General features: G+C 42.6%; 1 protein-coding gene across 28 annotated transcripts in view; it reads right to left on the bottom strand.

The window, feature by feature from the left end:
- The window catches only part of CACNA1D (calcium voltage-gated channel subunit alpha1 D), a 326,154-nt gene that overhangs the window by 127,785 nt on the left and 170,411 nt on the right, over positions 1-27,958 (bottom strand). For 18 of the 28 annotated variants that reach the window (XR_012431265.1, XR_012431267.1, XR_012431266.1 and 15 more), the window contains exons 6-8: positions 24,640-24,792; positions 23,917-24,113; positions 17,028-17,131 (exon numbers count right to left, since the gene is read on the bottom strand). Coding sequence is in view for 25 of the 28 variants with exons in the window: in XM_005547396.5 (XP_005547453.1) it covers positions 17,028-17,131; positions 23,917-24,113; positions 24,640-24,792 (454 nt within the window). In the remaining 3 variants the exon portion in view is untranslated. Of the gene's footprint in view, positions 1-16,329; positions 16,434-17,027; positions 17,132-23,916; positions 24,114-24,639; positions 24,793-27,958 lie in introns of all 28 variants that reach the window. The other 10 variants (XM_005547395.5, XM_045386045.3, XM_005547399.5 and 7 more) reach the window with 2 other exon arrangements.

Here is a 27,958-nt window from a genome sequence, read left to right as displayed (position 1 = left end):
TAGGTCAGGTCAGCCTGGAGCATCACTCAGTCTAGGGCTAATTTTTCCTCAAGGCTGAGGCAACATCTTTTTGAGTAATTAACCCAGTGGTCCACCAGTGATGAGATTTTCCAGTCTGGCTGGAAAACAGACAATATTGGCTGGTAGGAACAGGCAATATTCCTGGACCCATGTGAATGATGAACACTTCTAAACTATTCAAAATATTTTGTCTTCAGTCTTGGGTAGTTTTCTCTTACACATGTGCTAAAACGTACTCTGAATACTTAGAAGTCCCTCTGTTCATCTCGAGTCCTCTGCAATTCACTCCTCCCTGGTACTCTGTCCTGCATACTCAAGCCACCTTGTTCTCCACAGACTATTAGCTTCATCTTTTCAACTCTGGGAGACCACAGGGCTTCCCCTGGGATCCCCCTCTGTGCACGTGGCCCAGGAGCTCTCTCAAGCCAGTAAGCTGGGACAACCATGGGCTTATTTCAAGCATTCCTGTGTCTCAGGGATCACTGTCCTTCATTGCCTAACATCCAGTGTCTGGAAAACCATTGTTTTAAAGATTGCCTCTATTTAGTTTTGTGGTTTCAGGTGGGAGGGTATATCCAGTTCTGTCACTCCATCTTCACTAGAGGCAGAGGTCTCTGTTAATTCTATTTTAATAGTATTTTAAAATCACCTTTATCGAGGTACAAGACACATAAAATAAAACATATACAATTCAAAGTATACAGTTTGGCTAATGTTGACACCCATGTAAACAACGTCCCAGCCAAGATGTAGAAATTTTAAATAACACCCCTCCCCCAAAAAAGTTGCCTCATTCCACTTCCCAATCAACTCCACCTCTTACCCAGAAAACCAATGACCTGATTTCTGTCACTATAGATTAGTTCTACCTGTTCTAGAACTTCATATAAATATGTTCCTTTCTTTCTGGCTTCTTGCTTCTGAGTTTCATTGATAATGTATTAGTACTTCATTCTTTTTTATTGCTGAATATTCCAATGTGTGATTATACCACAATTTGCTTATTTACCTATTGATAGACATTTGAGTTTTTCTAGTTCTAGCTACTATGGATAAGGCTCTATGAGTGCTCATGTACCAGTCATTTTGTTGACATAGGTTTTCATTTCTCTCGAGCAAATACTAGAAATGGAATTGCTTGGCCATATGGTGAGTATATGTTTTATGAGACAATGACAAACTTTCCCAAAGTAGTTGTATCATTTTATGTTTCTATAAACAATGTATGAGCATATCAGTTACTCTGTACTTTTGATGACACTTGGAAATCATCTTTTTGATTTTAGCTATTGTACTATGTATGTAGCAGTTTCTTAACTTGCACTTCCCTGATGGTTAATGACATAGAACATCTTTAATGTGTACGTACTGGCTACTCATATACATTCTTTTGTAAAGTATGTTTAAAAATGTTTTGCCAATTTTTGAGTTGTTCTTCTATTATCTAGTTGTTAAGAGCTCTTCACATATTCTAGATACACAGATGTAAGTGTTGTATTTTCTCCCAGTGTGTTTCCCTTTAAATTTCTAGTTTTTGAAGAGTAGAAATCTATTTAGAAAATATTTGTATGTTTAGCTTTTTAATTAGATCTATGATTGATTTCAAGTTTAATGTTTGCATCTGGTATGACCTTTTTCTAGCACCTTCATCAAAAAGCAGTTGAACATACAAAGGAACTTCTGAATTTGTTATTCCATTCAGTTGTTTTAGTAATCTACCTTTATGTCAAATACTGTATTTATTACAGCTTTACAGTAAATCTTGAAATCAGCAGTGTAAGCCCTAGAGGTCATTTGCAATTATATGTATTAGTTTTAGAATAAGCTTGTCAGTTTTTAAAACAAAGGCTATTGAGATATATAAATGGGACAACATTGAATGCATAGAGAAAAATGGACATCTTAACAATATTGAGTCTTTCAATCCATGAACATGGTATATCTTCATTTATTTAGAGCACTGTAATTTTACTAATCAGTGTTTTGCAGTTTTCAGTATAGAGGTCTTCCATATCTTTTCTTATATTCATTCCTAAGTATTAGGAATGCTATTATAAATAATTTTTGATGGTATTGTAATTTTTTAAATTTCATTTTCAACACCTGCATCTTGTATATAGGAATAAAATGGAATTTTGTATACTGACTTTGTATCCTGTCACCCTGCTATACTCACTTATTAATTCTAGCAGGTTTTGGGTTCAATTATTGGGACTTTCTATGTAGACAATCATGTCTGTAAATAGAAATAGTTTTTTCTTTCTTTCCAATCTTTCTGCCTTTTATCTCTTTGTCTTACCTTCAGACTTTCAATAAAACATTGAATAAAAGCAGAGAGAAAAATGGTTACTTTGTTCCTAATCTTAAGAAGAAAACATTGTCTCTCACCAGTAAGTATGCTGTTATAGTTCTTTTTTCAGGCTGAAGTAGTTTTTGTATATTCTTAGTTTGCTGAGAGTTATTATAAATGGTTATAGAATATTGTTAGTAATGTTGCCTGCATTTACTGAGGTGATCATATGATTTCCCCTTTCATTCTATTAATATGGTAAATTATTTGACTTTCCAATGGTGAATCAATTGGTATTTCTGGCATAAATCCCACTTGGCCATGAGATATTATTCCTTTCATCCTGCTGTATTCTATTTGCTAATATTTGAGAATTTTTGTGTACAAATTAATGAAGGATACCGTTCTTTTTTTTTTTTTTTTTTTTTTTGAGACGGAGTCTCGCTCTGTCCCCCAGGCTGGAGTGCAGTGGCTGGATCTCAGCTCACTGCAAGCTCTGCCTCTCAGGTTTACGCCATTCTCCTGCCTCAGCCTCCCAAGTAACTGGGACTACAGGCGCCCGCTAAGCTTACCGGGCTAAGATTTTGTATTTTTTAGTAGAGACGGGGTTTCACCGGGTTAGCCAGGATGGTCTCGATCTCCTGACCTTGTGATCCGCCCATCTCGGCCTCCCAAAGTGCTGGGATTACAGGCTTGAGCCACCGCGCCCGGCCAGGATATTGTTCTTATTATGTCTTCGTAAAGTTTTGGTATTGAGATTTTGGCCTCATGAGTTGGGAAATGCTCCCTCCAACTTTACTACCTGAAATAATTTCTAGGGATGGTATAATTTCTTTCTAAATTAGCTGACTTAATTCACTTTTGACCTCATCTAGGTCTCTAATTTTCTTTGAGAAAGGTTTGCAATTCTCAATTCCATTTAAAAAGGCAAATATAAGACTCTCCCAATTTATTTCTTGGTAGGTTGCATATTTCAAGAAATTTGCCTGTTTCTCCTAAGTTACCAAATTTGTCATAAAACAGTTTATTCTCTTATTAATGTCTGTAATATCTGTGGTATCTCCCCTTTCATTTCTAAAACTGGTAATTTGCTCTTTTTCCTTTTTTGATTAGTTTTGTTAGAGATTTATCAATTTTTATTAAGCTTTCCAAATAACTTTATAATTTGTGTTTTCTATTTTATTTACTTCTGTTATTCTTTTTTCTACTTACCTTGGACTTATTTGGTCTTCTTTTTCTAGATTAGTAGATAGAAATGTAGATCACTGAATTTAAACCTTTCTTCCTTACTGATAGAGCTATAAATGTCCCTCTAAGCACTGCATTAGATGGATCATACAATTTCCCAGTTGGATTTTATCAGTTTCAAAATATTTTCTAATTTTTATTATTTTTTGAGTTATAGGTTATTTAATTTCCAAACATTTGGGAAGGTTTACAGACAGCTTGTTACTAACAGACAGCTTGTTACTAACTTCTGTTTTAAATCTACTGCCATTAGAACAAAGATACTTTGTAAAATTTCAATTGTTCGAGATTTAATGAGACTTTAATGGCCAAGATATGGTCTATGTTGGTGAATGTTCCACGTGCTCTGAAAAGAATGTGTACTCCACAATTACTGAATATAGTATTTTGTAAATATCAATTAGGTCAAGTTGGCTGACAGTTATTAACCAATCTAAATATAATCTAGATATTATCTATACTTGCTGTTTTTAACCTAGCAATTATTGAGAGGGAATGATAAAATTTTTCATCTGTGTTTCTGGATTTATCAATTTCTCCACTTAATTTTAACAACTTTCGCTTCATGTACTTTCAAGCTGTATTTAGGTGCCAACACATTTAGGATCATTGTGTCTTCTTAATGAATTGACCTTTTCATGAGTATAAAATGTCTACCTCTGAAATGTCCCTATTTCTGGAAATGTTCCTTATGCTAAAGTTCAACTTGTGTGGATTAGTACAGTTCATCCATTTTTTTATTTTTAATCCATGTCTTTATAGCATCTTACATTTTTACTTGGTCTGACAATTTCTATCTTTTAACTAAAATGTTGTGCACATTTTCATCCAATGCAATTATTGATATAACTGGGTTTGTCTACCATCTCGTTGTTGGTACCATATGTTCTTTGCTCCTTTTTCTTCCTTTTCTGACTTATTTTGGATAATTTAGTACTATTTAATATTCCATTTTATCTCTTCTTTTTAGTAACCTTTTTAAGTCATTACTCTGGAGATTATCATATGCACCCCTTAAATTCTCACAGTCTACCATGAATTCATATTATTTCAAAATGTAATAACTTTATCACAGTGACGCTCCATTTAACTTCCTTCTATCTTCTGTGTATGGTTATCCTATAATTTACTTTGACTTGTTCCAGTTCCCATAACACCTTGTTATTACTTTAAATTATCTTTTAGAAAATTTACAAATGAGAAGAAATCTTTTATCTTTGTTTGCCATTTTGATGCCTTTTTCTTTCTTCTTCTTCTTCTTTTTTTTTTTTTTAAATGGAGTTTCGCTCTTGTTGCTGAGGCTGGAGTGCAGTGGTGCGACCTCAGCTCACCACAGCCTCCACCTCCCAGGTTCAAGCAATTCTCCTGCCTCAGCCTCCAGAGTAGCTAGGACCACAGGCATGTGCCACCACTCCCGGCTAATTTTTTTGTATTTTTAGTAGAGACAGGGTTTCTCCATGTTGGTCAGGCTGGTCTTGAACTCCTGACCTCAGGTGACCTGCCTGCCTCAGACTCCCAAAGTGCTGGGATTACAGGTGTGAGCCACCGTGCCCAGCCATGCTCCTCATTTTTAAAGTGGATATTTAACGTTTCTATCTGGTATTATTTTCTTCTAGCCTGAAGAACCTCCTTTAACATTTCTTAGAGTGCAAATTTGTTGGTGACCAATTCTTCGATTTTGTTTACCTGAAAGTTTTTCTATTTCCTTCTTTTGTGAAGGGTATTTTTGTTTCATACAGAATCATTTTTCCTTTCACCTCTTTGAAGATGTCACCCATTGCCCTATGACTTGCACTACATCTGCAAACAAGTAGATGCATATTCTTATTATTTTCTCCTGGTACGTAATGTGCCTTTTCCCATTTGCTTTCTTTTAAAATTCTCTGTATCTTTTACTTTCAGATATCTAAATTTGATGTGCTTAGCAGTGGTTCCCTTTGTGTTTCTACTGCTTGAGGTTTGTTGGGCCTCTTGGATCTATTAACTTAGCTTTCAATACTTGCAACATAATCAGCTTTATTTATCTTAAAATTTTTACTCAATCTCTTTCTTCTTCTTCTGTGACTCCAATTTCATATACATCAGATTGCTTATTGTTGTTTTAGAGATCACTAAGCCCTCACTGACTTTTTCTATAATGTCCAATCTACTTTTTTCAGATATTCTATTGTTTCTATTTATCTACTGAGATTTACCTATTCCTTTATTATGTCCATCTTTTCCTTCAGTTTTTTTTTTTTTTTTTTTTTTTTTGAGACGGAGTCTAGCTCTGTCGCCCAGGCTGGAGTGCGGTGGCCAGATCTTGGCTCACTGCAAGCTCCGCCTCCCAGGTTTACGCCATTCTCCTGCCTCAGCCTCCCGAGTAGCTGGGACTACAGGTGCCCGCCACCTCGCCCGGCTAGTTTTTTTGTATTTTTTGGTAGAGACAGGGTTTCATTCACCGTGTTAGCCAGGATGGTCTCGATCTCCTGACCTCGTGATCCGCCCGCCTCGGCCTCCCAAAGTGCTGGGATTACAGGCTTGAGCCACCGCGCCCGGCCTCTTTTCCTTCAGTTCTTTAAACGGGCTCATAGTAGACTTCAAAGTCTTCGATTATTAATTGCAACACCTGTCATCTTTTGTTTCTACTGAATTTTCCCTCCTTGATCATGAATACTTTCCTGCTTCTTTTCATGTCTTATAGTTTTTGGTCATGAGGAAAAACATCTTGGGAACGTCTGGGCTTTGGTCTCTTCCTTTAACGAATGTTGATTTTTGTTTTTTTGGCAGGTGTTTAATTTATTGGCCATTTCGCCTGATCCTTTTGAAACTCGTTTCTACGCTTTTTAAGTCAGGTCTAGAGTATCTTACTCAAGGGCTAAAGTAGCTCCAACCCTAAAGCCTGGCTTTTCTGAAGTCTCGGTACCCAATGTATTCAATTAGGTCCTTCCACTACAGCTGAGCAGAACCATGTACCTCCCAGCATGGAGTGATTTCCAACCACTTACAGCATTCTACTAGCTGTTCTCTACCTGACCTCAGTAAGTATCACCTGGCACAGAAGCAGCTTAGCGTATGGTCAGATTTCAGAGAACCTCTACTCTGATTACTGGAGCCCCTTCTCTGCATACTTCTCACCCATACTCTGCCCTGAAAATCCCAGCCATCTTAGCAGCCCTGAACTCTCTTCTTTGACCCCTCAGCAAGTGGACCATCGTTCTCTGCTGGGCTCTGCCTCTCTGCCATAATTCTAAAACTGTCTCCAGGCAGAAAGCCAGGACAACTGCAGTTTATCTCATGTGTTTCCCTTCTCGTAGGGATTGCAATCCTGTACATCCTATTTCCATTTTCTGAAAAGAGTTGCTTCCTATTTTTTGCCCAGTCTTGTATAGTTGTTTATGGTGAAAGGTCCAGTTTGGTAGCACTAGTATGTTGTGGCTGGAAGCAGATTATATGAGCCTTAAACTGGTCTCTCTACATCCATTTGTGTATCTATCCAATCTATTCATATTACTGCAGCCACAGTCAACATTTTATTAAGAATTTCAAACATCCATAAAAGTAGAAACAATTATACAATGAACACCCATATGCCTACCACCTAGATTCCATAATTAATACCTGCTATCTTTTCTTCTTCTTCTTTTTTAAGACAGGGTCTCACTCTGCTCCCCAGGCTGGAATGCAGAAGCATGATCACAGCTCACTGCAGCCTCAAACTCCTAGGCTCAAGCGATCCTCCTGCCTCAGCCTCCTGAGTAGCTGGGACTATAGGCACACCTAACTAAAAAGACTTTTTTTTTTTTTTCCCCCCCCAGAGACAAAGTCTCGCTATGTGGCTCAGGCTGGTTTCAAACTCCTGGCCTCAAGCAACCCTTCCACCTCACCCTCCTGAATCGCTTGGATTACAGGTGCAACCCACAGCACCCAGTTGCTACATTTTTTTTATCACCTATCTCTGCATCCCCCTAATAGATGCATAATCTATTAATTCATAATCTATTAATAGATGCATAATCTATTAATAGATGGATAATCTATTAATTCATCTTATCTTTTTGAAGGATTTTAAGGTAAGTTGAAGATATGAGAACAAAGCATAATTTTTAGAAAATGTAAATCTGAATCATACCACTCCCTGCTTAAAATTCATCCATGCATTCTCTTACCCTTCAGCTAATGACCAAAACCTGTGACACAGTCTAAACGTCCTATGTGACATAGACTGCCAGCCAGTCTCTCTCCTTTCATCTGCCTCCACCTCCAGCTCCCCCAGTTCCGGTCACCCTAGCTTCGTTCAGTTCCTCCAGCATCCTCTGCTTCTTCCTACTGTATCTCCTTTCTGTGGGTTTTCCCTTGACTGGAATACCCTTGCCCCAGCCTATTCTCCCACTTTGCCTGGATACCGTGACTACTCATTCTTCACTTCCAGGATGCTCCTACCCACTAAACTGACAGCAGTTGTGCCTGTTAAACCCTCTCACAGCACATGAACCTTTCTTTCAAAGCATTTACACAGGTTTGTAATTGTCATTTTGGCCTCCATCATTAGATATAAGCTTCATGAAGAAAGAAACCATTTCATTCTACCGCTGTAACTGCAGTGCCTACACAGTGCCTATATCCCACCACTGTAACCCCAGTGCCTACATCCCACCACCATAACCCCAGTGCCTACACTCCACCACTGTAACCCCAGTGCCTACGCAGTGCCTACATCCCACCACCATAACCCCGGTGCCTACTTCCCACCACTGTAACCCCGGTGCCTACACTCCACCACTGTAACCCCAGTGCCTACGCAGTGCCTACATCCCACCACCATAACCCCGGTGCCTACTTCCCACCACTGTAACCCCGGTGCCTACACTCCACCACTGTAACCCCAGTGCCTACATCCCACCACCATAACCCCGGTGCCTACTTCCCACCACTGTAACCCCGGTGCCTACATCCCACCACCATAACCCCAGTGCCTACATCCCACCACTGTAACCCCGGTGCCTACGCGGTGCCTACATCCCACCACCATAACCCCGGTGCCTACACTCCACCACTGTAACCCCGGTGCCTACACGGTGCCTACATCCCACCACCATAACCCCGGTACCTACACTCCACCACTGTAATCCTGGTGCCTACCCGGTGCCTATATTCCACCACTGTAACCCCAGTGCCTAGCAGGGCACTTGGCGTACATCTACCACTGTGTAGGAACTGAAAAAAAAATTCATTAAATGAATAAGTCATTCTTAGGAAGTTAAGAGAGAGGGAGAAAAAAGGATCCAGCAGGATTTTCTTATTCTTATTCGTCTGTTATATCAAATTCAACTGCCTCCAGGCCAAGCACAGTTGCCCTATTTCCAGAGAGCTATGGAACAAAGTCATCCAGAAAGCCCTCCGAAGACAAAAATCCATAGTTCTCCAATGCTCTTCTAGCAGCCGATCTAAATTCTCATAAGACTGGGGATTTTTATGCTCATTTGCTTCTCAAAAATACAGCTCTGAATACCAAAGCTGTTTTGTTTTTTCCAGAGAAAATCTCTTTAATAAATGGTATCAATAAGGGCTTAAAACCAACACCTCATTCCATGCCTCTCATCTCACACACCAGGGCAGTAACAGTGACTCTCCTTTGCTCTGTAGCACTGTGGATGCTGTCTCATATGGGCGGAGGATAATTAGGGCTTGGGTGCATACATCTGTTGAAGTATTAAAACAAAATCCAGAAAAGGAACTGTTGAACTTTAACAGGGAAGAGTTCCCTACACTATAGATCCACTGGTCTTTGTATACCAAGCTGCCCTGCAATACCAATATTTGATCTCTGTAAAATCAATTTTACCATCCTGTAAAAGAATATTACACAAAAGAGAAAAGAAGCATAACGTTGACAGTAGCATCTTAGAGACAATCATCAATTTGTTTCTCACAAACCAAATTATTAAACTCCTAAATATCCTTTTCATTGTAAAAGTAATGGCAATTGTTAATGCCTCCAATTGAATAGGGAACACAGAAAAATTACGGCTTTAATTTCAACTATTAAGGTAGCAACAGCTTTATAAAGAACTGGGTCTGTGCATGAAAGCACTGTAATGAATTCTCTTCCCCTAGGATTTTAGATCAACAGATTCAACAGCCTCCCCTGCAACACTAATACCCTCAACAACCTCCCTCTTCTAACCTGCACATCAACAACCCAGAGCACAGGTGGAGGGGGAACTGCGGACAGAGCAGTCAACTCAGCACAGAGCTCTCCATCCACAAAACGAGCGTCCAGGAGGGCACATGTGGCCAGAGGTGCCTCCTGGGTCCTCAGAGGTCTTTCTGTACATTATAAAAAAAAGAACTTGGTCAGGAACAGATGATAGCCACAGCTGACAAGTGAGAGCTCTACTGAATCTGTTGCTAGTGCCTGGCTGCTGTCCACTGCTGTTGCCAGGGAAACAGACGTCAGCTTGATGGAAACAAGGATCAGCGAAAACTTTCACTTACCTCGTTTCCACTGATCCCGACAGCCATTTCTATGGAAACAGTAGCTGCGAGCCAGCGGCAGAGAGGTTACCACTCACTTGTTAATGTCAGGTGTGGCTACCAGCCTGTGCACTTCAGGTACCATGGTACCAACAGCACCAGGATCCAGCTGTCAGCTACCCCCAACAGCTGTTAACTCTGCAACAAGAAAGTTCAGTGTTCAAAAGTATATATAAATATTTAGCTAGGTTCTTTATTAGAAAAAGGAAATTTAGCACTCTAAAGCCAAATCGGAGCTTAGTTTCTTGTTCTACCAAAGCCAAGCCACGTGAGGGTACTGAAGGACCCTGAATCTTTCCGGCACCCTAACCTCAGCATTCAACCCCATCCACAATATTACTTCATGGTTCAGAAAAAGGGGCATCCAACTGTAAACAAATCTTTCACATATTAGCCTCTTCAAACCAAAGACAAACCCAGCTAAATGTGGGGAAGTACTTTGCTACAAGTAATCATTAAGCATGTCTTTAGCTTAATCGTCACTACAACACACAGGAAGTTATTTTTTAATCATATGAACTATCTACAAAGAGTCCTCCACTGTTGCTTTTAGACTGGACTTCTGTGTGCCCTAGTAGCCACTGGCCAAAAATTCTCTGTTGGCCAAGATATGGAATTAACTCACTATTACAGTGTGGTTTTATTCTGAATACGGTAACAAATCATACCGACATGCTGGCTACCCCAGGACCCCACTAACAACCTTTTCAATTTTGTAAGCAATTACCCTGCTCTTTAACAATGCAGACACATCAGAGGTATATATATGTTGGAGGAAATTCAATTGTCCATTTTCTATCAGTAGATGCTGGTAAAGTGTTGAATGAGAGAAAAATCTTCTTTTTCTTTTTTTTTTTTTTTTTTTTTTTTTTGTGAGACAGAATTTTGCTCTTGTTGCCCAGGCTGGAGTGCAATGGTGCAGTCTCGGCTCACCACAACCTCTGCCTCCCGGGTTCAAGTGATTCTCCTGCCTCAGCCTCCCAAGTAGCTGGGATTACAAGCATGTGCCACCATGCCTGGCGAATTTTTGTATTTTTAGTAGAGACAGGGTTTCACCACCTTAGTCAGGCTGGTCTCAAACTCCTGACCTCAGGTGATCCACCTGCCTCAGCCTCCCAAAGTGCTGGGATTACAGGCATGAGTCACTGTGCCCGGCCAAATGAGAGAAAAATCTAATCTCAGTCACGAAAAATGTATAAGAATGCCTATTCTCAGAGGATACGTCTCCACTTAGAAAATATTCACAAGTAATACAACTACTATCTATTGGTGTGTTTTGCCTCTTGAGCCGCCATTCAAGTAGAAGAAATCAGAGATTGTCTGGCTATTACTAGTATGAATTTAAATGGACCAAACCTGATTCCATTATGTAAAATTCTAGTACAGTCAGTCCACAGCGCACTGGCACCGGCACCATCTTCCCTCTTCACACTCTCCATCCCATGAATCTTTGCTTTAGGAAACCAAAGCTTCCTAAATGTAGCCATGCCTGAGTCTTTGTCTAGGCCCCTGGTATCCGATTAGCCAGAATGGAATGTAGGACGTGAGATTCAAAAAGATAAACTAGTTTGAAAATCGCCTTCAGTTTTCCATAATGCTTCGCTTCATCCATGTTCCCTTAAACTTCTAAAGATAAATAGGCATACAGTAATACAAAATTGGATTGATTTAAAATGATACCTGTGATCTCGTAGGATCTGGAACTTACTGGAACACCAAGAATACAAATTAATTTGTATTTGTATGATTTTGAATTTACAGACCTGGGCTGGGTTTACATTCAATTTTATATCATAAGAGTGGGTTTAATAACAACATTTATTAACAATATACAAGATCTACTTAACAAAGTATTTCAAATATTTTTCATAAGATGTTGCCAAAACCAAAGGTTTGAATTCCTAAGCAGATTATAAATGATTTTAATCTATTCTTTGAAGCAAGCCCAGGAGGGGGTTTATGCAGTAATATCCTTTAGTCAGCAGTGCCTTATGTCATTATATATATAATAAAACATTTTTAAAATATAACTTGGGCTTTTCACTAACACAGACCTATCTTGGCCAGCTATTATTAATTAGTTTGAAAGGACTGAATTGATTCGCTTCTTGTCTTGCATCAAATCCAGGAAGAGATGCACCCTTCCTGAACTACCATAATTTCAACGGGCCAAGCCTTCTACATTCTTCAGCCCACTGGGTCCTCACTGAACTTCACAAAGCTGGTACTGTGATGAGCTCCATTTCACAGATGAGGAAAGTAAGGCGCAAAGAGGTAAGTAACTTGCCCCAAATCTCACAACTAGAAAAGGTAGAACAAACATTCAAGACTTGGTTGTCTGATTCTGAAGCTGGTGTGCTTAACCACTACGTAATAGAAATGCCATTCCCCTCAATTTGTGCACAAAAACCTTGTCAAATATAACTTTAATAACAATGATTTAGGCCTGCATAATACTTTGCAGCTGACACAGTGCTTCCACATCCTCCAGAGCCACCCCTTCTTGGGTGACACTGAGTACAACACTGATGTGTGTGTAAAGTGTGGCCACCTGCTGGGATATCCAGAAAATGCTACACTCCAGAATTTCCAAAGAGTACCCTGCACTGTTCCCACCTAACCCAGTGAGGCGAGTGGGGGACACCCATGGATTTAAGACAAGAATATGTTAAATGAGAAAACCCCTTTATGTATTTGTAGAAGGACTTCTACAGTCATTAGCTGATTGAAAACCACCCCGTGTGGGAGACGGCAAGCCAGGATATCTCTGACATCCCGAAGGACAAAGAGACTAAGGCTCAGGGTAACTCAGTGAAGTCCCAGAGTGAACGTGGGACCCCGGCAGGACAGAATCTAAGTCTTCCAGCCCCCTTCCTGGGGGTTGGAGCCACATCTTGGGAGCCTAGGGCATCCCCCATCTTGCAAGCTCAGACACCCCCACCATAGGTGGATGGCTGGTGGCAGGTGGGTCCTAAAATGGAGAAGGAGGCAGAGTCAACCAGCTTATCGCCCATGACCCTGGGAACCTAGCATGATTCTAAAGATGAAAACCTCAAAAGGGGGTTCAATGAACAATTTGAAAAGTGAAAAATTGCCAGGCTTCTAGAAGGCCACGTGTAATATGTCTGAATTGCAGACTTAAAGAAGACATTCTTTCCGATTCTTGGTCATAATGGGAGCATATCCTCAATGACAACTTAAGGTTAAATTGCAACATTAGTCATAGACATTCTCAGCCCCTCCCACAGAATACTGTGACGAGAGATGGAAGTATTCATCTATGTTCATGCATGGCTGCATAGGGTTTACAGTTCATAAACTTCATACTTACCTTGAGGGAAAAAAGACTATGTTATAAAACCAAAGATTTTCCCAAATCATCAACACTTTGCAAATAAACACCAAATCCAATGTGCAAATTAACGTCTGTTCAAGAATACAATAGGATGGCATGGCCACACACATGAAGGAGCCAAGGAGCAGAAACAGATACAGGTATTTCCACATGGCTGACAGACTTGAAGACACACAGCACCATCTAACATTTCCTCATGAGAAGGCAATCACATGGTCTCGACCAGCCTTTTTAAAATGAGGGCGTTTTAATTCAGTGCTTAGGGGATTACATTTGTGTTGGTCTGACAGTCCCCCGAGGTCTATGCAACATAAATTGTCTTCCTCTCAACATTTATATCCTTCTGGTTTGGCAGTACCTCTCTAGTGCTCCCTTAAAAAATTATGAAGACTCTTGAGGCTAACATTTAAAAAATAATAATAATTTCCTTTAACAACAACAAAAATATCAATGGGAAAGTAAGAGGGGAGTAGCAGGCAGAGAGGGAAGGCGGTTGCTGGGGGGGCGGAGGTGGAGGCATGCCAGCCCCTCGTCAGTCTCCAGGGGAGATGCCTCCTCATCTCTCCAGGGCAGCTCACAGAGCCTCTGGGTCTGCACCTCTATTGAACATGTGCCCTCCTGCACTGCTTCAAAATAGGCTACCCCATGAGATAATGAATGCCTACGCACAAGGCCGCTGTCTGTGTCTGAGATATCTTGGCACCCCTGGCCTCTGGACCAGAGCCGGGCACTCTACAGGATCTCAGGAAATACTGGCCAAATCAGGAACACAGCTGCAAGGCTGTGCTTTGCAGACATGGTTCTCTTTACCCAAACCAGCCCTAGCAGAGGCCTTCTGGGGGAGTAGACAGGAGGTCGTGGGCAGCCCCTAGGGGTCTGAGCACAACACACACTGACAGTTAGAATTGCTGGGAAGTCTCGGGTTTTTCTTTTATAATTTCATGTGTCATTTCCAGTCTCCTTCATAAGGGATCTAAGTTTTGTTTTGATGAAAAAATATTTTTTTAAAAAAATTATTTTCCCCCAAAATATATTTGAGTAAACCGGTTGTTCCATGAAGGAGTGTACCTTTTTTATCCTCCAGCTTTGGGTACCTCCCACGGAGGTGCAGGTTTAACCCCCATTTGTGATAGTGGGAAGCCCCGCCTCCCATCTTTTTCTCTTTTCTTTTTTTAAGCACCTCACGATCTGGCTCCTGCCTCTGCTTCATCATGCCTGCTGGGGCAATGGTTCCTGCCTGGGGAAGCTAAAAGATAAGGCATGTCACCGGCACTGTTCAAATTAGTGGTTTCCATGGCCTCCGTCAGTTTAGCTGGGTTTAGGAGACATGAGGCGCCAAGGAATTCACACAAGGATTGCTGCTGACCTTGTACAGGAAGCTCCTGTGGCAAAATCAAACACGATGTTATTTCTCCAGGAATAGACACCACCCTCACATGTCCAACCCTAGCCTAAGGCCGCTGAGGTTTACTAGGAGAAAGACACTTCTCACGTTGAGGTGAAAGGGCCTGAGGCTTGAGGAGCCACTCATCTACAGGAGGTGGCTCAGGCAGGGGAGGGTTATGTGGCCCCCGCCACCACCTCTCTCTCTGGGGGGCAGTGGCCCCTGGGGCCATCTCTACATAGGGACTTCCTGTGACAGTGTGCATCCCTGGTGTGGAACTGACTACATTCAATCCAGGGCACGGAAGATGCAGAAAGGAAGCCAAGATGGATAGAATGCACTCGGCTTTCTGCTCTGGAAAAGGCAGTGTTTCCAAAAATGCGATTAAAGCCTTTTCACTAACTCAGCATACATGAAGACATCATTTCCCCGAGATACAGCCTCGGAAAGAGCAAGATAAAGTGAGTGAGGAAGAGATAAACTCGCCTGGAATCAAATCCATCAACACTGCTTCCTGAGGGTGCCTGGGCACAGCGCAGTGACAGAGGCTCCTCTGGGAGACATGGGCCCCTCTTGGGCCTCCTGGTATCCTGCCTTCCCCCCACGTCCTGGCAATGGCTATATAAAGGAGCTGACTGTGAGAGAGCCAGACAGCCCCCGGCTCCCTTCTCTGTAGCACCCCACCTTCTGGGGGTGTCTGAGAGGCGGTATGGATGCAGGGCTGACCACAAGGCTTCTGGGATGGCATCTCCAGCTACAGGCAAGGCACAGCCTGCAACATAAGGAGTCCCCTTTCCAGGCCAGTCTCTGCTACAGCCTCTTTGTGAAGAGTCAATCCATAGAGAGGAAGTGATAAACACGTAAACTTCAAAAACGGTGACTGAATGATGCGGTCTCTGTAAGGCCATGGGAAACGTGTGCACAAAAGTCGATCATTACTCTGCATTGAGAGAAGGATTCTATAGGTTATGGTTAAAACTGAATCACAGGGACAGTTCTCACAGTGACAGCACTAGAAAACCAAGCTAATAATCCCAATCTGAGGAAGATTTTGAAACTGTACAGTATTTATGTGCTTGAGGCTTATTTCTCCTTCACAGTAAAATCTAAAACTCCCCTGGAAGTATTTATAATGCACTGTGGTGACCTAAAGGGGCCAGGTTATGTACTAATAGACACAAAATTACAAGGGACAAAAGCCTCTTTCCTGGGGAGACCAAGGCTGGAATTCCTTTAACTCACTTGTAATCGACCTCTACACATTCACATACTAACACGACTGGCTTCGGGGGAACGTTTTCATTAAATTAACAGTGTTTGGCAAGCATCGGAAACACAGAATCTCACAGACAGAAACAGGGAGAAAGAATCACAGTTCAATCCAAAAGCAACACACTGAGGGGCCATCAGAGTCCAAACACATGCAGAGAAGCTGTCAGGGAGCAGCTGGGAGACACGCAGAGTTGCCTCACACGTGGCAGCAGGAGAAGGTGAAACACGGATCCAACTGCTTACCCACTAAGGACACCAAGAACCAGGTTAAGGACGAAAAATGAGCCAAGGATGATGAGACTAACAAAATACACCCATGGCCATTCCCATCCTATCGCATCATTTACCTGTAAAATGTAAGGAGATCAGTTATCAGTTACCCATTTGCTAAAGAGCAGAGCCCCAGTTGCAGCTGCCAGACCTCTCAGTGCTTTGCTGAAGGTTAGTGCTCCTAGGACAGGGACTGGGCCTAGGCCCTTCCTTTTTTTTTTTCTTTTTTTTTTTTCCTGCAAATAAGGACAAGCTCAGCTGCTGAAATCTACAAATGGGGCCTACCAAAAGCCCACCCAATCCAGCTCATTTTGCAACCATTTTATAACAATTAATCTGCATTCTATTTGGATCCAGACAAATAAAGCAATTATAAATGTATCTCATTTTAGAACAGACAAAAAAGGGCAAGCAATGGAAATTGTTTAAATCTCAAGCAACAATGCTGATTAATTTCTGGTCAATAATCGTTCTATAGTTCTCCTTCATGAAGCCTGGTGAGGTTCCAGGAAACAGCTTGATTTGGGAAGCCTCAGCAGAAAAGAAAGCATCTCAGAGGACACATAAAATGTCTGGCAACCCCTCTTGGCGGCCCTCATCCAGCAAAGCCTGTGTGGTCTTGGCAACTGTCCTCAGGACTCTGCTTTCAAGATGAAAGAGGTGTAGCTTACCCGCTCAATACACCAAGTACAAGATTTAGTACGAAAAATGACCCAAAGATGACGAGACTGACAAAATACACCCAGGGCAATTCAAATCCCATAGCATCATTCATCTGCAAGAAATAAGATGGTCTCATAGGAGTGGGTTAGTAAGAGAATTCAGTAAGGAGAGAGGGTCACATTAGAGATAGCATTCTATACATTTAATTAAACTTTACTTAGATTTAAATCAGAAACAACAGTAACCAAATCAGAGACAACAGCAGTCAACACACATTCATCACATATTCCCAATACACACACACACATACAGACAGACAGACACACACACACACACACACATACACACAGAGTTATCAAGGCTTTCAAGCCGAATAATAGCAGATTTTGGCCCCAGGAAGGAAAATCAGCTGGGATTTGGCTTTTTCTTACAGGAAACTGTCTTGATACGTGATTTTCAGGAAAGGTCTTGGTAGAGGACAAAACTAGTGCTTAGCTAGAACCTATTTTCTATACTGCCCAAGATTTTAGACTTTGTGTTTAAAATTTGTGATGGTGGAAAAGTCTTAATTATAGAGACAAACTTGCACCATTTGACTCTATAAACTCTTTTTAAAAACTCCTAAAATAACCTTCTACTGGAAGCCAACCTACCCAAGGAAACCAAACCCACTTTACATCTGGATTATCTGCAACCTGTGAGTGCAAACAAAATGAATGCAGCAAAACGAATGCAAAAAATAATTTTTTCAAGGTCAACTAGCTGACATATAGTCAGGAGCTCTTTGCAGAATGGGCTTTTTCTTTTTTTTGAGACGGAGTCTCACTCTGTCGCCCAGGCTGGAGTGCAGTGGCCGGATCTCAGCTCACTTCAAGCTCCGCCTCCCGGGTTCACGCCATTCTCCTGCCTCAGCCTTCCGAGTAGCTGGGACTACAGGCGCCCGCCACCTCGCCCGGCTAGTTTTTTGTATTTTTTAGTAGAGACAGGGTTTCACCCTGTTAGCCAGGATGGTCTTGATCTCCTGACCTCGTGATCCGCCCGTCTCGGCCTCCCAAAGTGCTGGGATTACAGGCTTGAGCCACCGCGCCCGGCCCGAATGGGCTTTTTCTTAGCTGAACCCACAGAAAGGAGAAGCAGCCCTTATTCTCCACACTTAGCTTTGATCTAGATGACCCCCTTGGGAGACTGGCTCCAGCTGTGAGCTGACTGGGTTTCGAGGTGAAAGGGTGTGGCCTGAGGAACCCATTCCCCTACTCCTGGACAAGCTCATGCTGCACACTCAAACACAGTCTTCCTGGCAGATCCCGCCAAGAGAAGCCAGAACAAACAGGTGCTTTAAGGATCACAGCTGGATGGAACTTTCCACCAGCACAGGTCAGTGTTAAATTCAGCAAACACCTTTCCCAGGAAGGAGGTGTTAAGGACCAGTCAGGGGACAGAATGGATGACCCAAGGTATGACCCTGCCATAACACCCAGAATTTCCAGCCAATAGGAATTGCGAACAGTCTGGATAGAGCCATCTCTCTTGCCTTGCAGGTGCAAGCCCTCAGGGTGTTAAGCCTGTGCTTTTTTGCACATGATCTGGCTCCAGGTTTTAGCTTTATAGAATGAGGCTCGTGCACTTCACAATGTTTGCCTCATGCAGAAGCCAAATAGGGAAAGTGAACATTAAAAAAAATTACCTAACATCTGTTGCTGAAGTCTAGGGAGAGGGCATTAAATCCCTTATGAAACACCTGTTTGGCCACATGAAAACTGATGTGCTTAACAGAACTCATATCAGTCTGCACATCTTACATTGGCAATTAGAGTAATGAACGAGCCTGGGCCGTGGCTGCAATTGTTGATCTAATTAAGTTGGATAAACTAATTTCAACAGGAAGGCAGAGGGTAATTCATCCAGAGCAACTATACCACTAAACTTACTGAAAACCCCATAGATGAAGACACTGGCTGCCTGGTGTGGTGGCCTGTGCCTGGCCTGGGTCAGCACCTGAGACAGAGCCCCATCTGGGCTTGTTTCCCTCTGGGTTGGAACAGAGGTGCATGCAGCAGGGGAGAAGGTGCCCATCAAGGTGACAGGAGGGCGGACAGGTCCAGGGCTCCCATCAGGAAACCTCACTCTTCCGTGACCCCAGCAACCGTCATCTGCTTAGCCATCTGCTTCACCAACCCTCCTTCAGGCCTCAGTCTGCTGTTCCAGAGAATGGCTCTAGTAACGGCTGTCTTCTCCACTTAGGAGGGACAATTTTCCTTTAAAAAATTTAAAACCCTTTAATTTCTTGGGAGTAGGTGTTCATCAGATTCACATTTGCTCAAATCAGAAGTATCGCTTGGAATGACAGTAGAGGCCTGGAGGGAAAGGCTGGAGTTGAACACAGTCCACTGGAGATTCCAAATCTCGAAGTCAGAAGGTGGGGCAAAAGAGACAAGCTTCAGCTCTGAGAGCCAGTCTTGCTCCCAGTGAACCCTTCTCAATCCAAGTCCCTTTTCAGAGCCAAGCATTTCTTAGATCTTAACATATACAAAAGAAAAATCAGAACATGCACGCTGTTCCCAAAAATACCCACATAAAGACTGCTTGGGATTTTGCCTATATGGTCTTTATCAACAATGAAGAAACTGGCTTCCACTGAAGGACTTCAATTTAGATAAATTTTTTAAAATCTTGTATCAAAGTCATCAAGGGGTGTCATCTGGTGCCCAGGAGTTTTCTTTTTAGCTTCAGTTTTCCTTCTTTTAGAAGGCTGAAATGGGCCAGGTGCAGTGGCTCATGCCTGTAATCCCAACACTTTGGGAGGCCAAGGCAGGCGGATCACCTGAGGTTGGGAGTTCAAGACCAGTCTGGCCAACATGGTGAAACCCGTCTCTATTAAAAATACAAAAATTAGCTGGACGTGGTAGCAAGTACCTGTAATCCCAGCTACTTGGGAGCTGGAACCCCAGAGGCAGGGGTTGTAGTGAGCTGAGATCATGCCATTGCACTCCAGCCTGGGCGACAGAGCAAAACTCCATCTCAAAAAAATTAAACAAAATAAAAATAAAAGGCTGAAATGCATATTCATGTCTCAAGTTATAGACCAATGCAAGGCTGTTTTTCTAGCTGCTGAAAACACTTCTGGAAAGTTGGTATACTGGTTTTAACTCCCCAGAGCATGCAATAAGAAAAAGGCAAGCCCTCGGCTGGTTATTGAGAAACTTCCTAGGTGCCCTGGATGAAGGAGATTGTCAGCTTGACCATGAGTACTTCTTGTGAAGGTCTGACAGCCAGCACCTCTGTAGGAGTGTGCACTGAGAAAAGAGCTCAGTGCTAAAGCAAGACACCAGAAATTATCTGGATAGCTGTCTCCTGAAACCAATACTTTTTATTTCCCACATTTAAAAACAACTTCTTTCAATTGAAGGGAAAAAAATTTCCTCCAAGTTGAAGAGAAAAATCAAATCATGTAAGTTTAATTCTGCATCTTGAGAAGCCCAGAGAGGTTCCATGACCTATTCCAGGTCACACAACCAGCCTAAACAAGCACTCTTCCCCTGCCCTACACCCTGCTGCCTCTGTGAGCAACAAACACTTACATGTGGGTCAAACAACAGCTCAGTTATATTTATGGAACTCACTTTATCAAAGAACTCTACCATAGGTTTCTTTCCGCCAGAACTTAATGATCCCACTTCCCACACATCCAAATAGTCCTGTTCTAAGTGTGCCTTTTTACATATTGGACCCACCCGTAATTCCCTTCTCAAGACCCTGCCAGACATTTTCCAGACGCTAGGGAGAAGCAAGGCATAAATGAGCTTGAGAAAGCTGACTGAATATAAACTTGACTCGATGCAAAACAATGCCCTGCAAAGACTTTGTCCACCATATGTAAACACCTAAAGGATTCAGAAATGTGCTTGTAGTCAATATTTAAAATCTAATCTCTTTTTATCTCCCAAGATGTTCCCTTTATGCCCTAGTTGTAGATAAAAATAGATATTCAAACATGGCACATCTACACTAATGAGGCAATATGCCTGGTACACTTGAAGGATGATGCCCATCACTTGTGTTTATTGAGTGCCTGCTCGGTGCCAGGCACCGTGCTGGGCAGGGATGTCCTGCTACGTATCACAGTGGTGTGGCTTCCAGCTGACTGTGGCCCATGAAATATTAGGAAGGCTTGGTTCCTTGGCCCCTGCCTGTCTCTATGATGAGCTAATAAATACAATCAACAGGTAATTAAAAACAATCCTGATGTGTTTCAGAGAGTAAGATCTTAGAGAACAGTCGGGAAGACATTACTTAGCTGCCCCCTAGTGTTCTGGAAGCATTCATAAACTGCTGACAGGTGGAAGAATGCCAAGGAAAGAGTGCTGGGTTCTAGTCTAGGCCAGTGGGTTCCCATAGCATGACCCGCAGGCCAAATCCAGCTTGCTGTCTGCTTTTATATGGCCTCAAGCTAAAAGTGATTTTTACAGTTTGAAATGGTTGGTGGAGGAAAAAATCAAAAACAAAATATTTCATGACACAGAGAAGTCACACAAAATTCAATTTCAGGGTCCATAAATGAAGTCTGATTAGAATAAAGCCACATCCATTTGCTGATGTATTGCCCATGGCTGCTTCCTAGCTATAGTGGCAGGGCTGAATAGTTGCCAAGGTGACCATGGAGCCTGCAAGACCAAATACATTTTCTATGTGGCCCCTTATAAAAAGATTTGCAGACCTCTGTTCTAGATCAAGGACCACAACCATTTGCTGTAGAACCCAGGGAATGTTCCATGGTCTCTACTCCACTGTCTCCATCTTCAAGATCCCAGATCTTCTATAAAGGGATATAGACTGGGATAAAGTTTATAAACGACTTGAGATCCTCCACCAGAATAAAAATGCTGTGTAATTCATGGAGAATGCAATTATACTGTCAAATTATTAACCATGTGATTGTCATATTAATAATAAAAATAATAATTATATCATCCTAGATGATATTTAAACCTTCTCAGGAAAGCAAGTGGAAACTTTTGTTTCCAGGAGCCTGAAGTTCCCTCTCCTTTAATCATCTACTCCCAGGTTTTACACTTGCTTGGCAACAGGAAAATTGTGAGAATCGATGTGCGGGAATATAACATAAAGTATAAAATTGTTCATTAGTCAAGGTATGTTGGATCCACAGTTGACAATTCACCATGTCAATGGAGAGAAAAACAAAGCTGAGACAAGTCACAGATTTTGATTTTTTAAAAATCAAAATGTTGTATTCTGTACTGTCTGGGGAGGGGAAATAGCAGAGTTTGGGCTATTGTGATGATGCTTTTTCTATTTATGAGAAACTTCAAGGGAAGACTGGAATTGAGATCTCAACTAATCTGACCAGAAGTTGCAATTTAGGAAATAATAGCAAAAATGAATGCTTCACCTAACCTGAGGGCCCTCTTGCATACGGGAGCCATGCCCCTGGCTCAGCCAATACCATCCCCCTCCTCCTTCCTCTTCATGAAAAGACATTGTTTTACGAATATAAATAACAGATGTGCATACCCCCCTCCCCCACATACACACACACACAGACACACACACACACACACACACACACACACACTCTCTCTCTCTCTCACACTCCTATGACAATCAGAAAAAGAAAGGGAAGTAGGAAAAACAAGATATAACGTGTTGGTGATGCTTAAACCTCATCAAACTAGACTCACTTCGGGGACTAAAGGTAAAAATATACCTTCTTTGCCTAATATTAAATATATGGGGACATCTACAATCCTGTGAGCTGGCGAAGGGAAGCAAAAACCTATTTATAACCATTATCTGTTACAGTCTCTGAAGTTATGGAGGAACAGCAAATCCTAAAAAGTATCTAAAATTTAGAAACTATCAGAAGCTACTTCTCAATTTACAGGCCTTCTGTCTAAAAGCTGCTGACTTCAGAAGTACTTTATTACTAATTTCCTTTTAACAACTCATGATTGGAATCCTGGTTACTCCCCTTTGGACTTGGATTTAGGCTCAAAATCTACATGTTAGCTGTCTTTACCAGCAACTCTTATACCATGGAAAACAATTTCTAAACTTCTGTGAGCTTTATTTACATTCTAACAAACAAACTCAGCCCTGGGAAATGGCTGTTAAAATACTATAGCACTTATTTTTATGTAGCAAATCTTTCTGGCTCTATCGGGAACAAGAGGAATCAGACCCCCGCCTTGAAAGAGCGTCCAGCTGTTTTCATGGCAGGCTGGATGGGTCCACCAGCCCTGGAAGTCTACGTGCCATTCCTACCCTTTCTGCCAGAGCTCTGTAGCTTCAAATAGAAAAGAAGATAGCTAAGGGTTTGTGCTGGCCCAATTTATGGTAATACTAAAGACAAGAACAGGAAATATTATCATGGGAGACACTCACATTGGGTTTAAGGTTATACTGAGTTACGGAAAGCACTAAAGGGATCCGATTTACATTCCCTTTCTTCCCTTTAGGATCTAGTAGAACAACCTGCCTTGATGTATAAACGATTAACTTTAGCCTGTGGCAGTCCAGGAGCCTCGTTACCTGGAAAGTGACCCTTTGGCTCTCTTAAGAGTTGAATCAGGATAGCCCTGGCTTCCTGGAGTTCCTCCAAAGGGGACCACTGGGCACCCTTGGCACCAGGTCTTCAGGCAGCACTGGGGAGTGGAAGACTAAAGCCAGAAGCCAACATCGTGCAGCAGCTTCCTGCAACTGAAACTAAGGCCCTCGAGGAGCAGGATGATGAAGGCTGCTGGTAAAGACAGCGTCTGCTTCCCTTCCCAGATAACTGACTTCAGGGTTTCTCTTCCAGCCACCTCTCCAGTGGCTCTAGCTCATAAAACTCACTTATCCAAGGAAAGAACCCTCCACAAACTCTCTCCCCAGGGTACTTACCCAGTAGAGCACATCTGTCCAGCCCTCCATGGTGATGCACTGAAACACAGTGAGCATAGCAAAGGCAAAGTTATCAAAGTTGGTGATGCCTCCGTTCGGGCCGACCCAGCCACTCCTACATTCCGTGCCATTGGCGGTACACTGGCGTCCGTTCCCTGAGAACGCACATGGAGCTGGGTCCTCTTCAGCTACGATATCTGCAAACACAGCAAACAGGCTGCACCACTCAGGACAGAAACATCAGGAAATCCAAGCCAGGGAAGGTGAGCATCCTCGCCAGAGCCTGGGACACCCTACAGCCCCCTCTGCGATGCCTCAGGATTCTGCTCGTCCTTCAAGGTTCCCTTCAGATGCTCCCTCCTTAGTGGAATCTGCCATTTCCTCTTGTCAGAATCCATGGCTCTTTTCCTCTGCACCTGCGCTTACAGCACCCTCCTTAGGCTTAGACAGCACAATGCTGTTGGTTTGCCTCATGTTTTTACTTTGGAGGTCTCTCATCTTGTTTGCCAGGACACATTACACAGGAAATCGGGGTGGAAAGGGAGACTGAATTCTCATCTATTCTGAACACAGCTCATACTGAGAACTGGCTCAGTAAACGTGCTGGTATATTGGGCATTTTTTTTTCCTATTTTGTTTTAGATTTTCCCCAAACTATGAAAGTTGCTTTGGGGAAAACCAAAAATTTTTAAAATTAAGTTAGCTATAATTCCCATTACTCACCTGAGTCAGCAAAAAAACATGTTTTGTGCATTTTTCCAATAAAAAGTTCCAATCCTATAATAGCATAGATTATGATTACAAATAATACCAAAAGGGCTATGTGAAGGAGGGGAACCATGGCTTTTATAATGGAGTTCAGGACAACTTGTAAACCTAGGAAAGACAAAAAAAAAAAATAAGTTTGTGAGCCAGGAAGGTACTCCAATGACTCATATATATAATTCCTACTCATGCCTCCTTTATTTAGAACACATAGTAATACAATTCAAAGAGATATTTCAAAGCTTTTCATTAATATTAAGCCTGGATATGAGACAAACTGAAAAGGAACCTTCAAGATCATCTAGTCCAACTCCCTCACTAGACAGAGGGAAAAACTAAGGCCTAGGGAGGGGACTGCCCACTGTCGAAGTTCATCATTCATTTATGCATTTCTTCATCCATCTGACAAAATCTCTTAAACATCTACCATGTGGAAATCATAACGTTTGGTGCTTTGGAGCAATATGAAGATGGTTTATGTAAAATGTCTTCCTCAAAAAATTATATTCTAGGAGACACAGAATTAAACACAAATAACTCTACCCTGGGGTAGCACACAGATGCTATATGAATATCCAACAGTTAAAATTAATAGGTGTTGGGAGCTGAGAAGGCCAAAGGGATTGTGACCAACTCAGCATTCCACTGGAGGCTATAGGATCAAACAGCAAACTGTTTATCATGAATGCCACCATGAATGCAGGATGCAGGCAAACTCACAACTGCACCTACAACCAGGTTTGCTGAGGGCAATCACTCCCTGGTGCTGTGCTCATTGAGGTTATCTATTGGGATATCTAGAGCCTATTGTCAGAAGAATGCAGTCTTGTAAGCCTGCTGTAAATCAAGCAGCTTATGGACAACCACTCCCCGCTCTCGCTATCTCCTTTACCCAATAAAATGCGAAAGGCTCTAAAGCTCAGGGCTCTTGTTAACTAGAAGCAAGGAGCCCCGTGACCCTTTCTTCCAAATATATGCTTTTGTCTTTGTCTTTATCTTTATTCCCACGTTCATCATCCTTTGTTCAGATCCCCAAGGTCCATGCAGGTAACAAATAGGGATGAACAAAGTGAAGAAAGGGCCCTGAGGCAGCTTCCCTCTGGGCACAGCCCAAAGGCCAGGTGGGGTGGATTTCCACAGGTGGGCATGGGAGAGAGGCGACTTCAGGAAAGAACAGAGTACCAAAAGCACAGAGGAGAGTAGCACAGCATGGGCTTGATTGGTGGTTATATAGTGGAAAAGAAAATCAGGAAAGAGAAGTAGATTGCAGCCAGGGTTGTGGGTTTTGAATCCGGGTTATGGAGCCAGACTAGACCACTGGCAAAAGGCAGCGGCTTTAGAAAGACCAACAGGGCAGCGGCAGGCCAGACACACAGAGAGGCAGTTCAAGAGTGCTGGAGTAGCAAGGGTGAAGATCAGGATGAGACCAGAACTCAGCAACTGAGTCAGAATGAGAGGAAGGAACCCATGGAGCACACCAGTTATTTGAGCCAGGGTCTTGAGGCAAAATCCCAGTGCCCCCAACAAAACTACGCATTTCAAAGGGAGATTCTCCAGGAATAAGGGAGGTGGGAGGGGCAGGGGGAGGGTTGAGAGTGATTTGAGCCTTGTTAAGTTTGATGTTGGCCGGGCGCCGGTGGCTCAAGCCTGTAATCCCAGCACTTTGGGAGGCCGAGACGGGCGGATCACGAGGTCAGGAGATCGAGACCATCCTGGCTAACACCGTGAAACCCCGTCTCTACTAAAAATACAAAAAACTAGCCGGGCGAGGTGGCGGGCGCCTGTAGTCCCAGCTACTCCGGAGGCTGAGGCAGGAGAATGGCGTAAACCCGGGAGGCGGAGCTTGCAGTGAGCTGAGATCCGGCCACTGCACTCCAGCCCGGGCTACAGAGCAAGACTCCGTCTCAAAAAAAAAAAAAAAAAAAAAAAAGGTTTGATGTTGGTATTACATAACATTAAGGTAGACGTGTCCTGAAGCTGAAATGTGGTCTTGAGAGACAGGCACTTGAGAAATGACGATTTCTGGCCTTGTGAGGTGGCTCACGCCTGCAATCCCAGCAATTTGGGAGGCCAAGGTGGGTGGATCACTTGAGGTCAGGAGTTCGAGACAAGCCTGGCCAACGTGATGAAACCCCATCTCTATCAAAAATACAAAAATTAGTTGGGTGTGGTGGTGTGCGCCTGTAATCCCAGCTACTCGGGAGGTTGAGGTCAGAGAATCACTTGAACCTGGGAGGCGGAGGTTGCAACTCCAGTCTGGGGGACAGAGCAAGACTTCGTCTCCAAAAAAAAGGAAAAAAAAAAAGGGAGAGAGAGAGAAAAAAAAACCGATTATTTCCTACATTTAAAACTTTTGCTGCCATGGAGGTCTTAGCAAGGCAGGGTCTTGCTGAGTCTGAAATCCTCAGACTCAGAGACATTACTTTCAATGGCAAAAACCACAATTACTTTCACACCAACCTAATACAAGCTACCCATGGAGTTATACTCAGTGCCACAGTGTGGGTAAGGCTACCCATCAAGCGAGAGAAAAAGAGGTCATGAAAAGAAGGATGGGGGCAGCACTCAGGATTAGGATTGGGTCTGCAGGACCAAGAGAATGAGGGAGAATGGGCAGCAACCCAGAACCTGCCCTGGAGACCAGGCCTCCTGACCCTGCATTGGTGTCCCCCATCTTCTCCATGGCCCCGTGACCTCAGCACAACTGTGCTGCTCCCTCTTTTCCTTCTTACCTTCTCCTTCCCTGTCCTTCCCTGTTGTCTCTCTACCTTCAAACGTTCCCTCTTCTGCTATCACCTCACTTTCCCAATACATATTCAGGAAAAAAAGAATGCAAGAAGCTGAGATGCTTACATCAGAAACCAGAATACAGCAAGCAAAGAGAAGACTTAGCAATAATGACAAACCTTTACCGTGATAAGCAGCACAGGAGGAGGCAGAGGACAGGATGGTGAGGGAAAAGCAGTAAGAGGATTTCAGACTCAGCACGACCCTGACTTGCTACAACCTCTATTACAACTAAAACCCTGGGTGCTACACCTTTGGATATGTAAATGTCCACATGGTTTTTTCAAAAATGATCAATTAGGATGATTTTCAATATGTTTTTCCTCCTACAGAGAACACATGGAAGGGAAAAGACAACACCCGTTCCAATGCCCATGGCCAGGTTTCTATTGTTGTTTTGGTTTTCTTGAGACACCAGTGGGCCATGCAAAATCAACCCCCAGCCGTCAGCTCTTCTAAATTCCATGGCAGTAAGCTTTGCGAATATTTT

Source organism: Macaca fascicularis, chromosome 2, assembly GCF_037993035.2.
Source record: "Macaca fascicularis isolate 582-1 chromosome 2, T2T-MFA8v1.1".
NCBI classification, from domain to species: Eukaryota; Metazoa; Chordata; class Mammalia; order Primates; family Cercopithecidae; genus Macaca; species Macaca fascicularis.
Note: the sequence above shows the minus strand (reverse complement) of the source record. Positions and strands in the feature narration are given on the sequence as shown.